Here is a 21,433-nt window from a genome sequence, read left to right as displayed (position 1 = left end):
TCGCCCTCTGCTGGTGCGTGCGCGTGTCTGCGCGTGTGTGTCGGGGCCGCGCGCGCTGAGGACGCTGAGGGAGGCGCGCGCTCGTGTCACATTCTTCAGAGGATCCGGTAAACGGCAGAAACACCGACAGACGAGCGGCGAGAGCGGCGACAGACAGCAGCGGGCTCGAGGTAACGTTACTACAGACACGCACAACATCCGACACGAGAGACGCGCGGGAAACCGGAGAAACACGGAGAGAGCACGGGAGATGCTAAAGCTAAAGCTAATGCTAGAAACAAAAGACACACACACACACACACACACAGAGAGACAGAGACACTATACACACAAACACACACACACACACACAAACACACACACTCACTCATTCACTCACTCACACACACACACACACACCTGATAGCCACGCCCACAGCCCCACCATCCAATCCTGTGCTGATGTGTGAGCTCAAGCCCCGCCCCCTGCACTCGGAGTGATGTCACATGAATGTAGTACAGTAATTGATGTTTGATTCTGTAATGATGGAGTGTGTGTGTGTGTGTGTGTGTGTGTGTGTGTCTCAGAATGCTGGCTGAAGATGGACGTTCCTGAATACCTGGATCTGGATGAGATTGACTTCACTGATGATTTACCTGTGAGTTTATGATCATGTGTTATGACTCTATTAATCAGCCAAATCATATTTCTGTGTTTTGAAGTGACGTATGGATCTTCATGCCACGTGATAGTATAGGGATATGTGTTTTTCAGGGCCGATACCGATTATTACAGATCAAGTAGACCGATAACTGGTATTTCTGGTTGAAAAATGAAAATTAATGTCCAAAACTAAGAATAACAAGGGCTCTGACAAAAAGTTTCTTTAAATGCTTTTAAATTATTTTATCGGCAAATCAGTTTTGAAAATGACTGATACCGATAACCATAAAAAAGCGTAATATCGGTGCCGATAACCAGTCGACCCCTGGTGTAATCCAGCGATTCCCAAACATTTTTTTATAAGCTAAACACATTTGAGCTAAAAAATTTACCCCTGAGATTTTAAGTTAATATTTCAATAAATTATCAGCACATTCACATGTTCACGGTTCTCTGATATCGGTTACTGGTCACATGACATGCAGATAAACTAATAAAATGTCATGTCTTAAAATGTTTTATTTTGATTTGTTGTTATCTTAAAATTGATTTATTTATTTGAATTTAACATTTTTATGATTTTATTTTTAGTAAGCATTTTATTTTTTATTAAAAAATTTAATTTTTGATTAAATACTTTTTTATTAAGTGTTGTATTTTTAAATTATTTATTTCAACTTTTCATTTTTATTATTTAATAAATTTTTAGTAAGTATTTTATTTAGTTTCTTTTTCTTTTAAACTTATTCATTTAAATTTTAAATTTTTGTTGGTTAATGGTCACATGACATACTGCTAAACAAATAAAATATTTCATATTTCGTAAGTGTTTTATTTTTATTAGTTTTTACTTATATTGATTTAATTATTTTAATTTAACATTACAATTTAATGTTTATTAAATGCTTTGCTTTTATTTTAAAAATATTGGTTACATTTTTATGATTTCATTCATTTATTGTAAATGTTTTATTTTATTTGTTTTTATTGAAAAAAAATTTCAACATTTAATTTCTATTTTTTAATTAATAGTCAGTTTTTTTTAAATTTTGTATTTATATACCTTTTATTTAAAACTTATTTAAATTTTACTATTTGATTTCATTTTATGTAAATGTTTTTATTTTAAAATAATTTATTACAACTGTTAATTTTAATTATTTAATTATTAGCTTTCCATCAACTCATGAAACTCTTCTGAGAAACGCTGCTGTAGTTAAACAGTTTAAAGTATATTAAATGTTAAATATGGCATTTCTAGGATTGAATTATGCTGAATAGAGTTTATGTAGATTACAGTCTTTATTCCTGATGTATTGCTCTGTGTGTTCATTTGGTTTCGTTGAATTGCTCAGATGTTTCCTGGAAGTCAGACTCATGAGTTTGTCGAGCTACAGGAACAGCTCATTTCCCATCATTCCTTCAGCATGATCGGTGTTAGCATCAGTGTCTGATGACCTTTAACCCGTCTGATGTGTGTCCTGTCTCAGTACAAGAGCATTCCTGAGCTGTGCCGAAGACACGATGGAGCGAACGACGAGAGACAAGGTACTGAAGGAGCTTCATTCATGAGTCATTCAGATCTATACAGGAGTCACACGTGTGCGAACCACAGTACTAGAGCCCGACCGATATATCGTTTTGCCGATATTATCGGCCGATATGAGCCAGTTATTTTCAACCGGCTCGCGGATAATCATTACATCCCTATTTATGATTTGATCAATTTTTTGTGTTTTTTTATTTATTTATTTTTAAATGTACATTATTTAAATTTCTCTTTTATTTGATTTTAGTGAGATTTTTTTTGATGGTTGTGTTTATTTTAAAATGATTAATTTAAACTTAATTTCAGTTTCTTATTTATTGCTGTGAAGCTGCTTAGTAACAATCTATTTTTATTGTAAGATTTATTTCAAAGTTTAATTTTTACGATTTAATGAATTTTTAGTGTTTTTTTTTACTTTTTAATTTAATTTTAGTCAGTGTTTTATTGTGTTTGTTTGTTTTTATTTTAAAATTATTTAATTTATGATTAAATTATTAACATAGAAACAGTCTGTGCTGTATAAAGCACTATAGAAATAACCCTGATTTGTTACAGTGATTGTAAATGCAGCTCATTCGGTTATGGGTCCTTTAGCGTAGACACTCACATTCGTGTCTTCGAGTCTGTAAGATGTTCATATCACGACGGTTCACTCTCGTGTGTTTCAGCTCCGTCCATCAACTGGGCTCGTAGCGCAGCGTCACACGGCGGAGCGGGAATCAAGCCCACCGGCGTCGCAGACGTCTACAGCAAGTTCAGACCGGTCAAGCGCGTGTCTCCCCTCAAACACCAGCCGCAGGAGTCGGAGCCGGAGGCCGAGGGGAAGAGCAGCAAAGAGGACAAGAGCAGAGGCCTGCCGATGAACGGAGCTCTGTTCGGAGAGCTGGAGCACTACGACCTGGACATGGACGAGATCCTGGACGTGCCATACATCAAGTCCAGTCAGCAGACGGCCAGCCTGAAGAAGAGGAGTGCCGGCAGTAAAGGAGCGACGCTAGTGCTCTCCGAGAGCCTTCTCTCGCCCGTCAGCTGGCCCCACATGAGGAAGTCCAAGTCTGTGGATCAGGACTATCTCAGAGCACAGAGCGCTCACGGATCAGAGCCGGACCTCGACAAACCTGACGGCGGCTCGGCTGCGTTCCCTCTTCAGCCGGCCAAAGCCCCGAAGCAGGACAAGCCCTGGAGAACGTTTGGAGAAGCCGACGAAGAAGCCAAGAAGACGCAGAACATCCTGAACATCGTGAGAGAAGGACAGATCTCTCTGCTGGTAAGAGCCGTCGCCATCTCCTCCGACATTTATTCACTTTCAGATTTTTATATGATGCTTCTCAAGGTTAGTTTAGAAAGTTTACCGTTTTTTTGCACCAGTATTATCCTCATTTTCACTCTCTCAATTTGAAGGGGCGTGTCCCCTCGCAGTGACGGACGTGTGATTGGCTGACTTCATCACACTGTAGCCACGCCTCCTTTTCAGCCGTCGTGTGTTTTGACCAAGCGGCAACCTCCCGCTCTCTCTCATGAAGCCAAAAGGAAGTGACTTAAACAAAAACGCTCTTCAGAAACCTACGGGTGACGTCACGGACACTGCGTCCATGTTTTTTTACAGTCTATGGTTTTGACGCTCGAGATGTGATTGAAGCACCAGACAGGCAGACGAAATGCAAACAACGCAACCATTTGCAACGCAAAGCAACATAAACAACCAAATATCTGTATACGGACTACTGTGAACAAATTGTCTTAAAAGACGACGACAGCTACACAGTGTGTAAAGGGTTAATAATAGCAATGGTAGCGTGAACTGTAATAAAATACATTCAACTGAGTTGTTCAGAACCTCCTTGATTACACACGACAACAACGCGTGCATGTCAAGTGACGTCACAGTTCTCCCGGGTGTTTCATATTTGATATATCAGGGCCTCTTCGGTCACTTTTGACCAAAAAATTTGAAATTTTGAAATTTAAAAATTCGTTGCTTTGTTGGAACGGTACGAAATTTGGTGACTTTTATGGCATTTGGTTTGTGAACACACAAAAAAATTGAGGGCATGATTGGGAAAAGTCTGGTGGTTGTAAAAAAAACAAATCACACTTGTGGTCTTCACGGTCAAAAATGACCACCATAGGAAATGAATGGGAAATAGGACAAAATGTGAAAATACAGCAAAATAATTTGCGTATACAATCTATAAATCAGCCATGATGCAGAAAGAAAAGTGCACAGCTAGTCTCTATTTTAACCTGAAATACTGCAGTAATTGAAAATTAATTTTTAAAAAATGTGAAAAAAATTGCATTCCTTTCAATGGGAAAAATGGTTCATAATTATTACATAAATATTAATTGGTACAATAAAATTCTCTCTAATTACAAAAAGCAAAAAATTATTACACAGTTTTTCTGAAAAAAAAAAATGTACATCTCAAGTAGGGATGCACGATATTAGATTTTTGCCGATATTTTTCAAATCATTTTGGCCGATTACCGATATATATTTCCCTTTGTTTTGAAACAACACCAAGTCTCTCCTGGAAATTATAAACCAAATTATTTTGGTTAGTTTTGAGCAAAAACTCTTTTGTTAGAACTAATAAACATTATGAAAGCCTTGAAATAACTATAATAAAATCAATCTCTGCTGTTTTTGTTTTTCCGGACAGATGCAGTTGACATCTTAAAATTTCAATTGTGGATTTATAATTAATAGATGGTCTAAAGCAAAAGAGCTGTAAAAATACAAAAAAATCTTTTAGAGCTCCTTGTATTTAAGTTTTCATAAACCATCTGAAAAAGACATATTAATGATTATTAATAAATTATTTAATTTACAAGTGTCATGTTTGTGATTTTTATTCATGTACGCTATAGTTCTGACCTTTAAATTTAAACAGACTCGTGATTTTATGACATCAATTACTGCTTTATTCAGAAACACTGTGAACTGTGAAGTATCTTTATGATCATATGTGACCCTGGAGCACAAAAGCAGTGTTAAGTCGCTGGGGTATATTTGTAGCAATAGCCAACAATACATTGTATGGGTCAAATTAATCAATTTTTCTTTTAAGCCAAAAATCATTAGGATGTTAAGTAAAGATCATGTTCCATGAAGATATTTAGTAAATTTCCTACCGTAAATATATCAAACTTAATTTTTGATTAGTAATATGCATTGCTAAGAACTTCATTTGGACAACTTTAAAGGAGATTTTCTCAATATTTAGATTTTTTGTGACCTACATATCAAGAGCGGCTCGATTCTCTGTTTGATGACGTAATGTGACCGTGTGTGTCTGCAGCCTCACTTGGCGGCGGAGAACCTGGAGCGCATCCGAGACGAGGACAGGAACAACCTGCTGCATGTGTCTGCGGCTCAGGGTCACGCCGACTGCCTGCAGCACCTCACCTCGTTAATGGGCGAGGACTGTCTAAACGAGCGCAACACGCAGCAGCTGACGCCCGCAGGTCTCGCCGTCAGGGTACGACACACTCACACACACACACCGGGTCTGCATGCTACAGCAGGGTCTGTGAGCTGATGGAAATTGGCTAGTAGGTGCAAAGAATGCTTTTTGAGCATGTGTGCGTGCATGCATAAGTAAATCATAGAAATGTATATTTAAAATAAATAAATAGGGCTGCACAATTAATGAAAAAAAATTGAAAGCACAATATTGGTTTAGTGCAATTCTCAAAAGGCTGGAAGCAGAAGCCAGATTTGTAACAAGAAGCATTTATAAACCTGGTGTCAATTAAACACAGACTTTAAGGTCTTCCTGCAATTTAAAAAATAGATAAATAAATAAAATAAAATCTTGAGGGTTCAACATGTGAAAGTGAAGAAGTTAAGACCTCACTCTTGTAACTTGTAGTGGAAAATACAGTTATTATTATAATTATCAAACATTTATTTTTATTTTATAGTACTATTGTATCATTACAGTAGTGATATATTTCTGGCTTCATTTTTTTCTCGAGTTAATAATAATAATATAAAAACATCTGTTTCATATTGTTCACATCACAATATCTAACAAAATAGTCATTCAAATGATTCATTGTAAAATAAAAGACAATCAATTTAAAATGCTAAATAAAAAAGATATATAAATATAAACTCTTATTTGTCTAAATATATTATTTGTTCACCTTAATGTCATGTGACTAAAAATGAATGAAATCATCAAAATGTAAGACTGAAATAAATCAATTTTAAAATAGGTAGTCAAAAAACACATTAAAAAATGATCAAATATTTGTTCACCTGAATGTCGACTAAAATTAATTTAATCATTAAAATGTAAAAGCAAAATAAGTCAATTTTAAAATAATAAAATTAAAATAAAACGCCTACTAAATATAAAAGATTAAATATTTTATTTGTTTAGCTACGTCTTAACCATTAAAACGATAGTTCACCCAAAAATGAAAATTAGCCCATGATTTACGTGTGTGTCTGTGTCTGTGCGTGTGTGTGTCTGTGTCTATGCATGTGTGTGTGTGTGTGCGTGCGTGCGTGTGTGTGTGTCTGGAGCATCCCAGCCTCATCCACTACGCCGCGAGACACGGACAGGTGAGCGACTCGCCGACACACACGCAGACGACCCCCCGATCATGTGACTGACCGCCGCACACGTGTGTTACAGGAGCGTGTCCTGCTGTGGCTGCTGCAGTTCATGCAGGAGCAAGCCATTTCTCTGGACGAGGCCGATCAGAACGGGAACACGGCGGTGCATGTGGCGGCTCAGTTCGGACATCTCAGCTGCGTTCAGGTGCTGCTTCGTCTGTTTTGTCTGGGATGCAGTGAGTGAGAGACAGGAAGCAGCTCTCTTTCCTGTTTCCTGTTGCTCTGCTGTGCTGAGAGACGCAGGATTGTTCTGTTCGCTTACAGACAGAAAGAAAAACACTGGCTCTCATTCACTGACCACACAACACACACATCAACAAAATCTATACGCTTTCAAATCAAAAAGCTTTCGTGCTAAAAATGTTTTGGTGTTCATGTGATTTCAGTTGTTCCTACATTTTTTTTTTGTAAATGCAGAATTAACTATACTTATGAAAAATCACACACACACTCACACTCACACTCACACACACACACACACATATATATATATACTGCCATTCAAAACTTTGGGATCAGAAAGATTTTTAATGTTTTTTAAAGAAGTCTCTTTTACAATACAGTAAATACAATAAAAATTGTGAAATATTATTACAATTTAAAACCGCTGTTTTCTATGTGAATATGTGTTAAACTGTAATGTATTTCTGTGATGCGCAGCTGTATTTTCAGCATCATTACTCCAGTCTTCAGTGTCACATGATCTTCAGAAATCATTCTAATATGCTGATTTGCTGCTCAAGAAACATTTATGATTATTATCAATGTTGAAAACAGTTGTGCTGCACAATATTTCTGTGGAAACTGTGATACATTTTATTTTTCAGGATTCACAGATGAATAGAAGGTTCAGAAGAACAGCGTTTATTAGAAATAGAAATCTGCTGTAATATTATAAATGTCTTTACTGACACTTTTGATTAATTTAATGAGTCCTTGATTAATAAAAGTATTAATTTCTTGAAAAAAAAAAAAAAAAAAACTTTTTTTTTTACTGACCCCAAACTTAGTAGTGTATAAAGTTACAAAAGATTTATATTTCAAATAAATACGGTTCTTTTTAACTTTCTATTCATCGCAGAATCCTCGAAATGTATCACAGTTTCCAAAAAATATTAGGCAGCACAACTGTTTCCAACATTGATAATAAATCAGCATATTAGAATTCATATGCAGAATTCATTTAAAATTCAGCTTTGCATCACAGCATTCTATTAGATATAAATAAAGTTACTAGCAGGTATGCAGTTACTCATTTTGAATACTCCAAATTCATTAACATTAGAATGAAGTTATGAACAAACACACGTTTGAATCATAAAGAAATATTTGTGTGAGAAGTTCTGCTGAGTGTGTATAGATATGAATAATTCGCATAATTATTAATGAATGAGACCCAGTGTTCACAGAAGGTTTAAACAGACTCCTGTATGTAAATGAGCTCTGATATGATTGGCTCAGCTCATCGTGGTGCTGCTGAATATTTAAGTAGGTGCTGATATGTAAATGTGAGGGTCTTATGTTAATGAGCTCATGGGTGTGTTTTTCAGCTTAGCTTCAGTACACATGGTGTTGTTCTGATGATCATATTGTACATCAACGGTCTGTCACGCTGCACTCATCAATCCATTCACTTCTATTTGTGCACATTTGAATGGAAACACAAGCTCATGCGAAGACAATTCACATTTCACTTCTTTCCAAGGATTAAGTTTGTTGAAATCTGAGCTGTGAATTCATATCACGTGAAGCCGTGTGACCAATAGAAGATCAGTGCATCATGTTGTAGAATTAAATGAACATTTAACATTAAAAGAATGTTTTAAAATTGCGGTCATATTTGCAAAATTTTGCATGCACAGTTCACACAGAAGTCACATCCAAAGCAAGCATCTTTCTGATGGTTAACGTGACAAATTCATGCGACCAACTTGAACTCGTTTTGAAACCTACAGGTGCGTCATGTTGCTGGAAAGTGAAGTAGCTTTTTTTTTAAAAAAAAAAAAAAAAAAACTTTTTTTTTTACTGACCCCAAACTTAGTAGTGTATAAAGTTACAAAAGATTTATATTTCAAATAAATACGGTTCTTTTTAACTTTCTATTCATCGCAGAATCCTCGAAATGTATCACAGTTTCCAAAAAATATTAGGCAGCACAACTGTTTCCAACATTGATAATAAATCAGCATATTAGAATTCATATGCAGAATTCATTTAAAATTCAGCTTTGCATCACAGCATTCTATTAGATATAAATAAAGTTACTAGCAGGTATGCAGTTACTCATTTTGAATACTCCAAATTCATTAACATTAGAATGAAGTTATGAACAAACACACGTTTGAATCATAAAGAAATATTTGTGTGAGAAGTTCTGCTGAGTGTGTATAGATATGAATAATTCGCATAATTATTAATGAATGAGACCCAGTGTTCACAGAAGGTTTAAACAGACTCCTGTATGTAAATGAGCTCTGATATGATTGGCTCAGCTCATCGTGGTGCTGCTGAATATTTAAGTAGGTGCTGATATGTAAATGTGAGGGTCTTATGTTAATGAGCTCATGGGTGTGTTTTTCAGCTTAGCTTCAGTACACATGGTGTTGTTCTGATGATCATATTGTACATCAACGGTCTGTCACGCTGCACTCATCAATCCATTCACTTCTATTTGTGCACATTTGAATGGAAACACAAGCTCATGCGAAGACAATTCACATTTCACTTCTTTCCAAGGATTAAGTTTGTTGAAATCTGAGCTGTGAATTCATATCACGTGAAGCCGTGTGACCAATAGAAGATCAGTGCATCATGTTGTAGAATTAAATGAACATTTAACATTAAAAGAATGTTTTAAAATTGCGGTCATATTTGCAAAATTTTGCATGCACAGTTCACACAGAAGTCACATCCAAAGCAAGCATCTTTCTGATGGTTAACGTGACAAATTCATGCGACCAACTTGAACTCGTTTTGAAACCTACAGGTGCGTCATGTTGCTGGAAAGTGAAGTAGCTTTTATATTTTTACATTTAGGAGTCATTGTTATTTATTAAATGTTGAATTTATTCTGACTGTTGCCGTATCTGATGCTCAAACTCCAGTGTGAATGTGTGACATCACGTCTCTGTCGTTCAGACTCTGGTGGAGTACGGCTCGAACGTGACGGTGCAGAACCAGCAGGGCGAGCGTCCGTCCCAGAATGCCGAGCGGCAGGGTCACAGCACCTGCTCCAGGTATCTGGTGGTGGTGGAGACCTGCATGTCTCTGGCGTCGCAGGTGGTCAAACTCACCAAACAGCTGCAGGAGTAAGAGCCTTCATTCAGCTGACGTGTTTGACTCGTGCGAGCACTGACTGACGTGAGCCTGTGTTTCTGACTTTCACAGACAAACCACGGCGAGAGTCGCTCTACAGAACCAGCTTCAGCTGCTGCCGCAGACCCACGAGCTCAAAGACAGACCGCCGTCACCCAGGTCTGATCATCAGACGCTTCCTCAGGTCCCTGAGTAATGCCTGACACACAGCAGGAGGGGCAAAATTTGGATGAATGAATCAAAAGTAGGGCTGTACATTTAACCAGATGGCAATATGCGCTAGTGTGTGAATATTCAACTGCAAATAGATTGATATTTAAATCTGTGCATGTCTCTGAGAGTCACTTCAGCAGCATTACATCATTTAATTTCAGAAAATTATGGTCAGATACACACAGAAACTCAAAGATCTTCACAACAACCCACCAAAATAAAAGTCTGGTTTAACTTGAAGAAATTATGACAGATATATATTACTATTGCACAGTAGAATGTACTTAGTAACAACAAAAATGTTGATATTAATAATAATAATGCAACTTATTAAAACACACTGAAACTCAAAGGTCTTCACAACAACCCACCAAAATAAAAGTTCAGTTTAAATTGAAGAAATTGACAGAAATAGATAATGTTTGTAAAATGTAAGTAATAATAACAATAATGATGATAATATTATTATTTTGGTATGGAATATCACACCATTTTTTAATCATGTTTTAATTTAAACAGTTTGCCAGATAAATTAAAAATGTTTTTTTCAAATTAATTTGATTGCATTTTAGAAGATTAATTAAATTGTTATAGTTATATATGCTTTTTTGTTTGTTTACTGCCGTTTTTGATAAGTTTATATTAAATCATAAAACACAGAATCCAGAAAAAAACAAACATTATAAAAATAAAACACATTTCATAGGGTGCTATTATTGTTAACATATGAATAAATCAAAATACATTTAAATAAATTCAAAAGCTTTATGAATTCAACTGATTACACATACTTTTTGATGAAAATTTAATTAAAACATAATCCAGAAAAATGTAAACAGAAAACACAATTTCTGAAAAATAAAACGCATTTCATAGGACACAGTTATTGTAAAAATATTAATACATTAAGAACTTGATGATTTTCAATTAAAATGGAATCCAAAAAACAACAACAATTAAAACAAAAAACACAAAAACAACTAAAATCATTTCAGTTACTAAAATTTAATGAAACCACTAAAAGTCCAGAAAAATGACAATAGAAAATGTCGAATTTGGGAAAAATAGAACGCATTTCATAAAGTTCTATTATTTTTAAAATTTGAATAAATTATTAAATCTGAAAGGTTTTATTATTTCAGTTGATTAGACATCTTTTCCAGTTATTAAAATTTATTGAAACTACTAAAAGTCCAGAAAAATTACAATAGAAAATGTGGAATTTGGGAAAAATAGAACGCATTTCATAAAGTACTATTATTTTTAAAATTTGAATAAATTATTACATTTTAAAGGTTTTATTATTTCAGTTGATTAGACATCTTTTCCAGTTATTAAAATTTTGAAACCACTAAAAGTCCAGAAAAACAGAATTTGGGAAAAATCTAAACCCAGCATCAGGACCGTTTCCTCTGCGGATGTGTTTGTCTCACAGACGTCTCTCTCCGTCTCGTGCAGCTCTCGTGTCGAGTCGTGGCCTGAGATGACGCTGACGGCTGAAGCGGCTCCTGATAACATCCAGAGACACATGGACTCGGACACAGTCCTGCGCAAGCTGCTGGGTAAAGAGCCGACGGATGTGGAGGCGGAGCCAGGGGCGGGGCCTGTAGCCGGACCAATGAGAAGGCCGGAGCCAGGCGAGAGGCGGGATCTCAAGCTGGCGCGTCTCAAGCAGATCATGCAGCGCTCGCTCAGCGAATCAGATGCGGAAGAGTCCAAACCGCCTCGACCCGAGCGGCCCACGCAGCTGCCCATCACAGAGCACGCCACCAAGTTCTCCTTCACACACAGGACTTCCAAATCCGTGGACGTTTACAACCCGTCTCCGTCGTCAGACCACAGCGACCCCGAAGCCAAAACCGAGGTGACGGGAGAGCTCCCCGAAGGCCAGAAGGTCACCACGAGTCCCAAAAGCGCCCTGAAGTCGCCGTCCTCTCGCAGAAAGACCTCGCAGAACCTCAAACTGAGAGTCACGTTTGATGAGCCGCCGCGTAAAGACGGACCTTTCAAAGTCCAGCCCGGAAAAGACAAGCCGGAGTCGAGCAAGCGAGCGTTCGGGACGCTCCGCTCCATAATGGAAACCCTGAGCGGAAACCAGAACAGCAACAACAACAACGCTCCGAAACACGCCGGGACATCCGGAAAGAAGAGCAAAAGCAAGACGAGCGCTGTTTAAATCAGCATGATGTTACACAACAACCATCTGCACAAGAAACTGGTGCGAATCCAGACTATTTAGAAACCAGGTGCTTGATTACATGAATCTTTCCCACACTATTTGCTTAATAACACACTTTCTTACATGCGAGTTTTGAAATATTCGTTTTGCAATACTGTGATTTTCTACAGGCCTAATAATCAAAACCAAGCAGAGAACGACGACCGTACAGCGAACGAACGAATGAATCATGTTCTTTATTAAATGATTCGGTGCTGCACCTTTATTTCATAACTCAAATACGTTTATATGTCATCTGTATTGTTTTGAGTTAAAGTATGGATTTATAATGTTTGAATACAAGAAACGTTATATTATTGGAATCATTGTAACGACATTTAGAGATTAAAATAAAGACATTTTAAGCTGATGTAATGCTATCAAACGAGGACAGAATCGTTCAGTTAATGAATCAAGAAAATATCTTATAATTAGTCTTGTTTTGAGAACCTGAACAAAATGAAGTGAGTTTATGATTAAAACAAGAACAAATATCTGCCAGTGGGGGATGAAAACTTTTGAATTAAGTAGATTTTTAGCTCATTTACTGATATTTGTTCTTGTTTTAATCATAAACTCGCTTCATTTTGATCAGTTCATCAGAAAACAAGACGTCTTGTCATTTTTGCATTAAACAGAAACACTGTTCGATTATTTACACACACATCCGTCATGCATTAGTGCGCATTTTACTTTGATGCATGAAGAGGAGCGAAGCGAATCGTGGAATATTTGCTCAAATCTGAGAGAGAGAGAAAGAGAGAGAGTTTAAGGCTGTTGTGCAGCATGAAAATGGAGCAGACGAGCGCTTGATTTGACAGGAGGAGAGTCGTCTATAGATTTTTGTGTCCATTGTTTGGGCTTATTTGTGTGCTGCTTTACTCAGTCAATCAAATATAATTGACACCGCTGGGCTGCTGTTGTTTCTGGATGACAGCGGTTAATGCCGCCGGAAAACAGCTGCGGGAAAGTTTCTCTGCTGAACGATGATAATCTCTCAGCCGTCACGTGCATTAATTGGTGCCGTGACCCAGATGAGGGATAATAATGCAATCAACCTTTAATTGTGCCGCTTCTGTTCCTGCTCCGTCAGATGTGAGCTGCAAACACCATCGACACACTCATGTCCGTTCACATGAAATAATGCATTCAAAATCTGCGTAATATTTTAACATTCAAAGATTTGTCATAACTTCATATTTTTCAGCTAAAACCATATTGATCAGCAATTTCTCATTAATGAGAGAATGTGAATTAATGATTGATGAGGGAATGTGAAAAATTCAGATTTTTCATGTTTCCATGTTATTGCTGCATGCATTTACCCTTTTGTTAATTAAAAAATGTAGAAATTCCTTGAAATATCAAATTGCACATGATGCACTATAATGCAAAAAATACATATATATTTTTTTCAATACTGATGAGAAATTTTGTTTGAGTATATAATCGTATGAGATTTATAAGAACATGTATTCTGAGAATTACCAGGATTTAGCCCCTTTGGAATAAATAGAATTTAATTAAATTCCTTTGAATTTATAACTCACGATTTTTTTTAAAAAAGCCCAAATTTATGAAACCTACATATTTATTTCTAAATATTACTCTGAAAGCTTTTCAAACAAAATAAATTTATTTTGCTTTCATAAACTTCCACTTTCAGATGAAAAAGTGATAAATTTTTCGTGCTGCAATGGTTCATCAATAGATGTAATTATTCATGTTTATCACCCAAATTCTGTGATATATGGGGAAAAGGTGACAAATATTGTACAAAAGTGTATTAACACTAATATAAGTTCATAGATAATTTGATTTTAAAAAAGTATTTTTAACACCTAATGGGATTTCATACACACCCAGGTCAAAAATCGTGAAACGTAACTTTTTTTAATTTTTTTAAATGGTTATATCTCTTAAGAAATAATTGTAAAATGAAAAAAATACATATGTATTTTGAGGGTCTTAAATCATTTGCAAAGTTTTGTTCCCTTCCTAAAAATGACACGTTTTTTAGAAAAAAAGTTTTTTCTGTTGAAAACGACCTGCGTAATCCCATCAGTCAGATCACCGTCTGTCAGTATATTCATGAACTTCGTGTGAATTAATGATGATGATAATGTTTGTGCTGCAGAGAGCCAGAAGAGGGAAGCAGAGCCGAGCAGAACCAGATCAAACTTGTCCAAGTGAGAATCATCAGCTTTGATTTCTGTCAAATTAATTACGCTTCAAAGTCTATTTTCAGTGAGAGGTTGTGGAAATGTGAAACCTCTGAGTGGTCTGAGACGCTCAGGATCGAGTCCTGCTGTGACCTTTGACCCGCTGTCAGGCGTCCTGCCCACAGAAACGGTTCATAAAGAGACAGTTGATGATGTTCATTTGTTTAGTGATACTTTATAACTTCAGTGACATCAAAGGATGCATGATTCTGATGTCATTCACCATCAGCTGAGTCTGATTTTAGAAATCATCATCATCATCATCATCATCAATGCACAGATTCATGTGATGACACTTTAATAATAAATAATAAGGTTGGAGGAATGTGTTTTCTGCCTCCTGCTGTGCTGATGGGAATCACAGAGAACTTCACTGGAGCTTAAACGCCACAGATATTAAACAGAATGAAGACTTATCATTTTCATCAATTAATATACTATATTTTAAAAATATTTTAATAATTATTTTGTAGTTTTGGGGTGATTTCATAGTGCTTAAAAAATATTTACCTCTATTATGCCAATTCTATTAAAAAATAAATCTGAAAATATACTATTTTTCAAATAATGCAATTTTTTAAGAAAAAGTATTTAAAAATCCAGTAACTGGAGGCAGACTCCTGCCATCTGGTGGAAAGACAAAGACTACACAGGGTTATTCAATCCAATTACTCACTTTTATTAGGTTTTACATTTGTATATATTAAGACAATGCCAAAATTTTTTTTTTTTTATGTTGATTTGAAGTGTCAGTTTTTGCATAATTATATTACATGGAGAAAGTATTTTGTTACCTATAATTTAAGTCAAACATCAAAATTCAATTAAAAATGTAAGGAAAAATGTTCGATTCATCTGACTCTGGTCTGATTTCAACCAATTAGTTGAGTCTTCTGGTGCAACTAACCGGTAAACAGTCTCAAGACAACAGCTTTTGTGTGTGTCTTGATGTTTTGCAGTTTAACTCTTTCGTTGCTGCTTTTTTCCTGCATTGTGGCTGAATGATTGATTTTATTTCATAAATGCCGCTCTGTTAGTCACAACAGTGTGAGCGTATGAGTGTGTTTCTATTGTTCACTCTTAAAACTTGATGTTTTAGAGTTTAACCCCTGCACTGCTGGGTGTGTTTTCATTCATTTTATATGACAGCCATATAAAGTATACTATTGCAATTTTTTTTTGTACGTGTGTTCAAAAAGTGCCACAAAAGTCACCAAGTTTTGTACCATTCTGATAAAATAATAACAATAAAAAATAAAAACGGTCACTTTTCAGCAGTCACTAGTGACCGAATAGCACCAAAGGGTTAAATACAAGTTCATGAGGAAATGAACGACTATAACGTGTTTTTTTGTTTTGTTTTGTTTCACACAGTGAGAGAATGAAGCCGAAGCCGATCGGCGGTAAATGAGCCGCTGAACGGCCGTTTATCAGGATCCGCCGCGTCGTATATTTATCAGATATCGATCGCGTTTCCCGCCTCCTCCTTTTCAGCGTTTGATGTCAGTGCTTTTGTCTGTTCGCTCGCGTCTCTGGCAGATATTCACTGGCCTGCGATGACTCCCTTAACCTGTTTAATTGATCTCGGGCGTTCTCCCGCGCCGCCCGCCTCGCCTCGCATCATTTGGCGCCGTGTTCTTTGTTGTAAACAGCAGCTCATTACACAAAGCATCCGGCGCTGCAGCAAACGCGTCCCTCGGGACACACACACACACACACACACACACACACACTCACTCACACTCAATCACACACACACACTCACACTCAATCACACACACACTCACACTCACACTCAATCACACACTCACACTCACACACACTCACAAACACACACACATGCACACACTCATGCACATGCATCTAACCCTAACGTCAGAACGGAAATTAAAACTTTTATTCAGCAAGGATGTGTTAAATTGTTAAGAAGTGACAGCAAAGATTTATATTGTTAGAGAAAGATGTATATTTTGAATAAATGCTCTTCTTTTTAACTTTTTATTCATCAAAGAAACCTGAAAAAAGTATCGCAGTTTCCGTGAGCGTGTGTGTGTGTGTGTGTGAGAGTGTGTGTGTGTGTGTGTTTGTTTGTGTGTTTGTGTGTGTCTGTGTGTGAGTGTGTGTGTGAGAGTTTGTGTGTGTGTTTGTGTGTGAGAGTTTGTGTGTGTGTGTGTGTGAGTTTGTGTGTGTGTGTGTGTGTGTGAGCGAGTGAGTGTCTGTGTGTGTGTTTGTGTGTGTGAGTGTGAGTGTGAGTTTGTGTGTGTGTGTGTGTTTGTTTGTGTTTGTTTGTGTGTGTCTGTGTGTGTGTGTGAGTGTGTGTGAGTGAGAGTTTGTGTGTGTGTGTGTGTGTGTGTGTGTGTGTGTGTGTTTGTGTGTGTCTGTGTGTGTGTGTGTGTTTGTGTGTGTCTGTGTGTGTGTGTGTGTTTGTGTGTGTCTGTGTGTGTGTGTGTGTTTGTGTGTGTCTGTGTGTGTGTGTGTGTTTGTGTGTGTCTGTGTGTGTGTGTGTGTTTGTGTGTGTCTGTGTGTGTGTGTGTGTTTGTGTGTGTCTGTGTGTGTGTGTGTGTTTGTGTGTGTCTGTGTGTGTGTGTGTGTTTGTGTGTGTCTGTGTGTGTGTGTGTGTTTGTGTGTGTCTGTGTGTGTGTGTGTGTTTGTGTGTGTCTGTGTGTGTGTGTGTGTTTGTGTGTGTCTGTGTGTGTGTGTGTGTTTGTGTGTGTCTGTGTGTGTGTGTGTGTTTGTGTGTGTCTGTGTGTGTGTGTGTGTTTGTGTGTGTCTGTGTGTGTGTGTGTGTTTGTGTGTGTCTGTGTGTGTGTGTGTGTTTGTGTGTGTCTGTGTGTGTGTGTGTGTTTGTGTGTGTCTGTGTGTGTGTGTGTGTTTGTGTGTGTCTGTGTGTGTGTGTGTGTGTGTGTGTGTGTTTGTGTGTGTCTGTGTGTGTGTGTTGTTTTTGTGGGCGTTCTGCGCTGTGAGGGCGGAGCATGAGCTGCATGAAGCGCTTCTGTCATGAGACTGAGTCACGTGACTGGCTTCAGCACACACTCGTTCTCTGACTGAGACTTTATTCGGCTGTTATTGTAGAAGATGGCGGAGGAAAGGGAGCCTCCACCGCTGCCCGGTGTCCCGGAGCCGCAGGACGCGGAGGATCTGTTCGTCAGCGCGATGGAGGTGAGATTAAAGCTGCGTGCGAGCATCGCGTTCACGGATCGACACGCCCTTCTGCTCGCAGACTCTAATCACAAATCAATATTCATAATCAGCGGCGTATTTCCATCTGATTCTGACAGATTTCATTGAATTTCATGAGCGAGTAGAGATGTCGAGCGCGCATGCGCAGCACGGGTTTCTTCTGCACATCAGCACTGCGTCGCGTCTGCGCAGAAACTCCGAAACAATCATCAGTTCAGATTAGAAGCTTGTGCGATTAATATTAGACTCATTTTCTGGAATTGCAAGCTAAAATAATAACGCGAGGAAGCCAAAGTAAGAGTTAAACTCATGCGAATGGCTATAAATCTAACATAGTTTCTCACCAACAAATACTATTGGTGTTATTTTGACATTTGCCCAAGTATGTCACGTGTTATTTAAAAAACTGATATTCTGTGAACTACTGCATAAACACCACTGAACAGCAGTGTGCTAATCACTCAATATTACACAGATATCAGCATACCTCCCCAGATAATTAATCAGAAATATTTAAATATGCAAATGAGGCATTATCTAATTAAATTTGCATACATTTCCAGCACATAAATCTGAACATTAGATGAATCCAGGTTCATATTAGAGTTAAAGGTTTTTGGGTTTCTCTTTTTATCGCTCCATAAATCAGAAAATACTGTCAACAGACAGAACGCAAACATATTTTCACCATGTTTTCAGGAGTAAAATGTTGCATAAATCAGTGTGAATGAAATATGAACAAACCCTCAGAATATAGAGAGGAATAAAACTGTTTGTAAGAGAAAAAACTCTTTAAAGGTTGAAATCTACAGACACAAATAGATAACGTGCAATAAAATGAACACTTAAATGTGTATTTTGCATGTTTTCTATAGTAAAATCTGAGCAGTGCATGAAAACACACTGGTTTTGTCTGTAGCGTCTCGCTTATGAATGTAAGGAAATATCCTTCATAAGCATCAGTGCAGATCTGCTCATTTACAGCTGATCAGCAGATTCTGAGACCCTTCACACTTCCCGAGCTTCTGGTCACAAGTTTGTCACATTTATGACGTGTGTGTGTGTGTGAGAGAGAGAGAGAGAGTGAGTGTGTGTGTGTGTGTGTGTGAGTGAGTGAGTGAGTGAGTGAGTGAGTGAGTGTGTGTGTGTGAGTGTGTGTGAACATTAACTTTAATGAGCTGCTGAAGCGTGTGATGTGAAGAGAGCGAGAGTCATATTAACTGGCGTAACGCAGCTCCTCAAGTTCATTGTTGGCTGTTTTAGCTTCTCTAGATCTACTGAAGAAAGTAAAAAGAAAACATTTCATAACAAAGCTTGTAATAATTATATTATAATTATTCTACAATATATATTATCATATTATATTTAATCTAATAATATATATTTTTTAATATGAAGTGGGAAATGAGCTTCAGTTTTCAGGGTGGAATTCTCAGCGTATTATTGCTAGATTTAGATGATTTACAGATTTATTATTATTAGGCCTTCTTGTGATCTGCTGACTTGGTTTGGTTTGAATGTTTGTGCTGTAAAGCATCCTTCGCTTGGTTCGTCTCTGGCCTGTTGTTGTTTCTGCAGGATGCTGAACGGAGTTTGTCTCCAGAAGACATCAGCAGCAGCTCTAACGGACCCAAAGCCGAGCACATGCTGCTGGACCACGACCCCGACCCCGACGACCTCTTCGCTGGTGTGTGATTCGTCAGTCTCAGAGTTTGTGAATATGACAGTTCAAATGAACCATTTACGTGTTCAGAATGTGGAGCTTCAGGATTGGACCGTTTTGAGAACGTTCCATTTCTATTGGCTCGCAGAACACTACTGCTCAAGCGTTTGTGTTCAGTGCGATGTATGTTTTTTTATTTTTAATGAAAGAAATCAATACTTTTATTAATCAAGGACGCATTAAACTGATCAAAAGTGACAGTAAAGACATTTATAATGTTACAGAAGATTTCTGTTTCAAATAAATGCTGTTCTTTTGAACTTTCTATTCATCTGTGAATCCTGAAAAATAAAATGAATCACGGTTTCCATAAAAATATTAATGTTTTCAACATTGATAATAATCAGAAATGTTTCTCGAGCAGCAAATCAGCATATTAGAATGATTTCTGAAGATCATGTGACACTGAAGACTGGAGTAATGATGCTGAAAATACAGCTGCACATCACAGAAATAAATTACAGTTTAACACATTCACATAGAAAACAGCTGTTTTACATTGTAATAATATTTCACAATTTTACTGTATTTTTAATCAAATAAATGCAACCTTGGTGAGTGGAAGAGACTTTATTGAAAAACAATAAAAATCTCACTGACCCCAAACTTTTGAACTGCATAGTAAATGGCGTATTATAAAGCAGATAGTTCCGGTGCTTGATTCTGATTGGCTGAGCCGCGTTCGAAGCTGTTGTAAATGACGCTACAAAGTAACATACACCTTTGTTTACGTTTGTGTGTTGCTCGGCAACCACTTTGTAGCAACCACAACTGTTTCTGAGGAGCTACATTGTTTGGTGGAAGAATACTGTTTTTATTAATATCATTACACTTTATTTGGTGAAACCTTGCTACGTATATGGAATAACCGTTTTATAAAAGCAATAATCCCCAAGAAGCCGTGGTTTACAGTGAATTTATAACAGCTTCGCGTCGTACCTAACAACACCCCTTAGCTGTTGTAAATTCACTGTAAACCACGGCTTCTTGGGGATTATTGCTTTATTATGCCATCTTCCCTTATGTGCTCAAAATGTATGTTCTTTTGTACTTTCAGATGCATTTTTTGGAGAAAGTTTTAACTTATTCACAGAAATGACGCAAACTCACCAACTAATACTGTTCTTGTTACTGAAGTTTAACACTATTATTTCTGTAGCACATTAAAATAATTGCAATATTTATGACATTGCTTAAGGAAAAAATTTTGTTTATATTTCTACAATTACATTTATACATTTAAATATATTTTATATTTATTTATATTCTATATAATATTTATATAGTAAATATTTGCACACTGATATTTAATTTTAAATCATTAAATATATTTATATATAATATATTTAAATATACTTATTTACATTTTATATTTATATTTATAATATAATATTAAATATTATATATTTTTTTAAGTTTAAATTATTATTATTTTTTTTTTTACTTTTTAAGGTCATAATTTTAACTTTATATTGGCAGTAAAATAATTAATAAATTGCAGAGTCCTAGTCAAATGAACTACTTTTATGGTGCTGATCGATGACAGAATTGATTTGTGTATACATGTAATATTTATGTTCTCGAAGCATGAATATATAGATAACTACCATTTAAAGATTTGAGGTCAGTAAGACTGATATGATTTTTTTTTTTAAGAAATTAATGCTTTTATTCATCAAGGACGCATTAAATTGATCAAAAGTGACAGTAAATGCATTTATAATGTTACAAAATATTTCT

General features: G+C 36.7%; 2 protein-coding genes across 2 annotated transcripts in view; both read left to right on the top strand.

Moving 5' to 3' along the window:
- The first annotated feature begins 27 nt into the window (after nt 1–27).
- Nucleotides 28–12,959, top strand: sncaip (synuclein, alpha interacting protein). Its single transcript, XM_016507578.1, has 10 exons — nt 28–170; nt 568–638; nt 2,134–2,191; nt 2,861–3,459; nt 5,495–5,688; nt 6,660–6,768; nt 6,842–6,967; nt 9,961–10,130; nt 10,210–10,296; nt 11,809–12,959. Exons 2-10 carry the CDS (start codon nt 582–584, stop codon nt 12,524–12,526), a joined length of 2,118 nt encoding a protein of 705 aa, XP_016363064.1. The 5' UTR covers nt 28–170; nt 568–581; the 3' UTR covers nt 12,527–12,959.
- Nucleotides 12,960–17,716: 4,757 nt separating this feature from the next.
- snx2 (sorting nexin 2) overlaps nt 17,717–21,433 on the top strand; it is a 42,029-nt gene continuing 38,312 nt past the window's right edge. Inside the window, exons 1-2 of the mRNA XM_016507528.1 lie at nt 17,717–17,949; nt 19,549–19,657. Coding sequence (XP_016363014.1) covers nt 17,866–17,949; nt 19,549–19,657 — 193 coding nt within the window. The 5' untranslated portion in view covers nt 17,717–17,865. The remainder of the gene's footprint in view (nt 17,950–19,548; nt 19,658–21,433) is intronic.

Source organism: Sinocyclocheilus anshuiensis, unplaced genomic scaffold, assembly GCF_001515605.1.
Source record: "Sinocyclocheilus anshuiensis isolate Anshui unplaced genomic scaffold, SAMN03320099.WGS_v1.1 scaffold1614, whole genome shotgun sequence".
Classification (NCBI taxonomy): domain Eukaryota; kingdom Metazoa; phylum Chordata; class Actinopteri; order Cypriniformes; family Cyprinidae; genus Sinocyclocheilus; species Sinocyclocheilus anshuiensis.
Note: the sequence above shows the minus strand (reverse complement) of the source record. Positions and strands in the feature narration are given on the sequence as shown.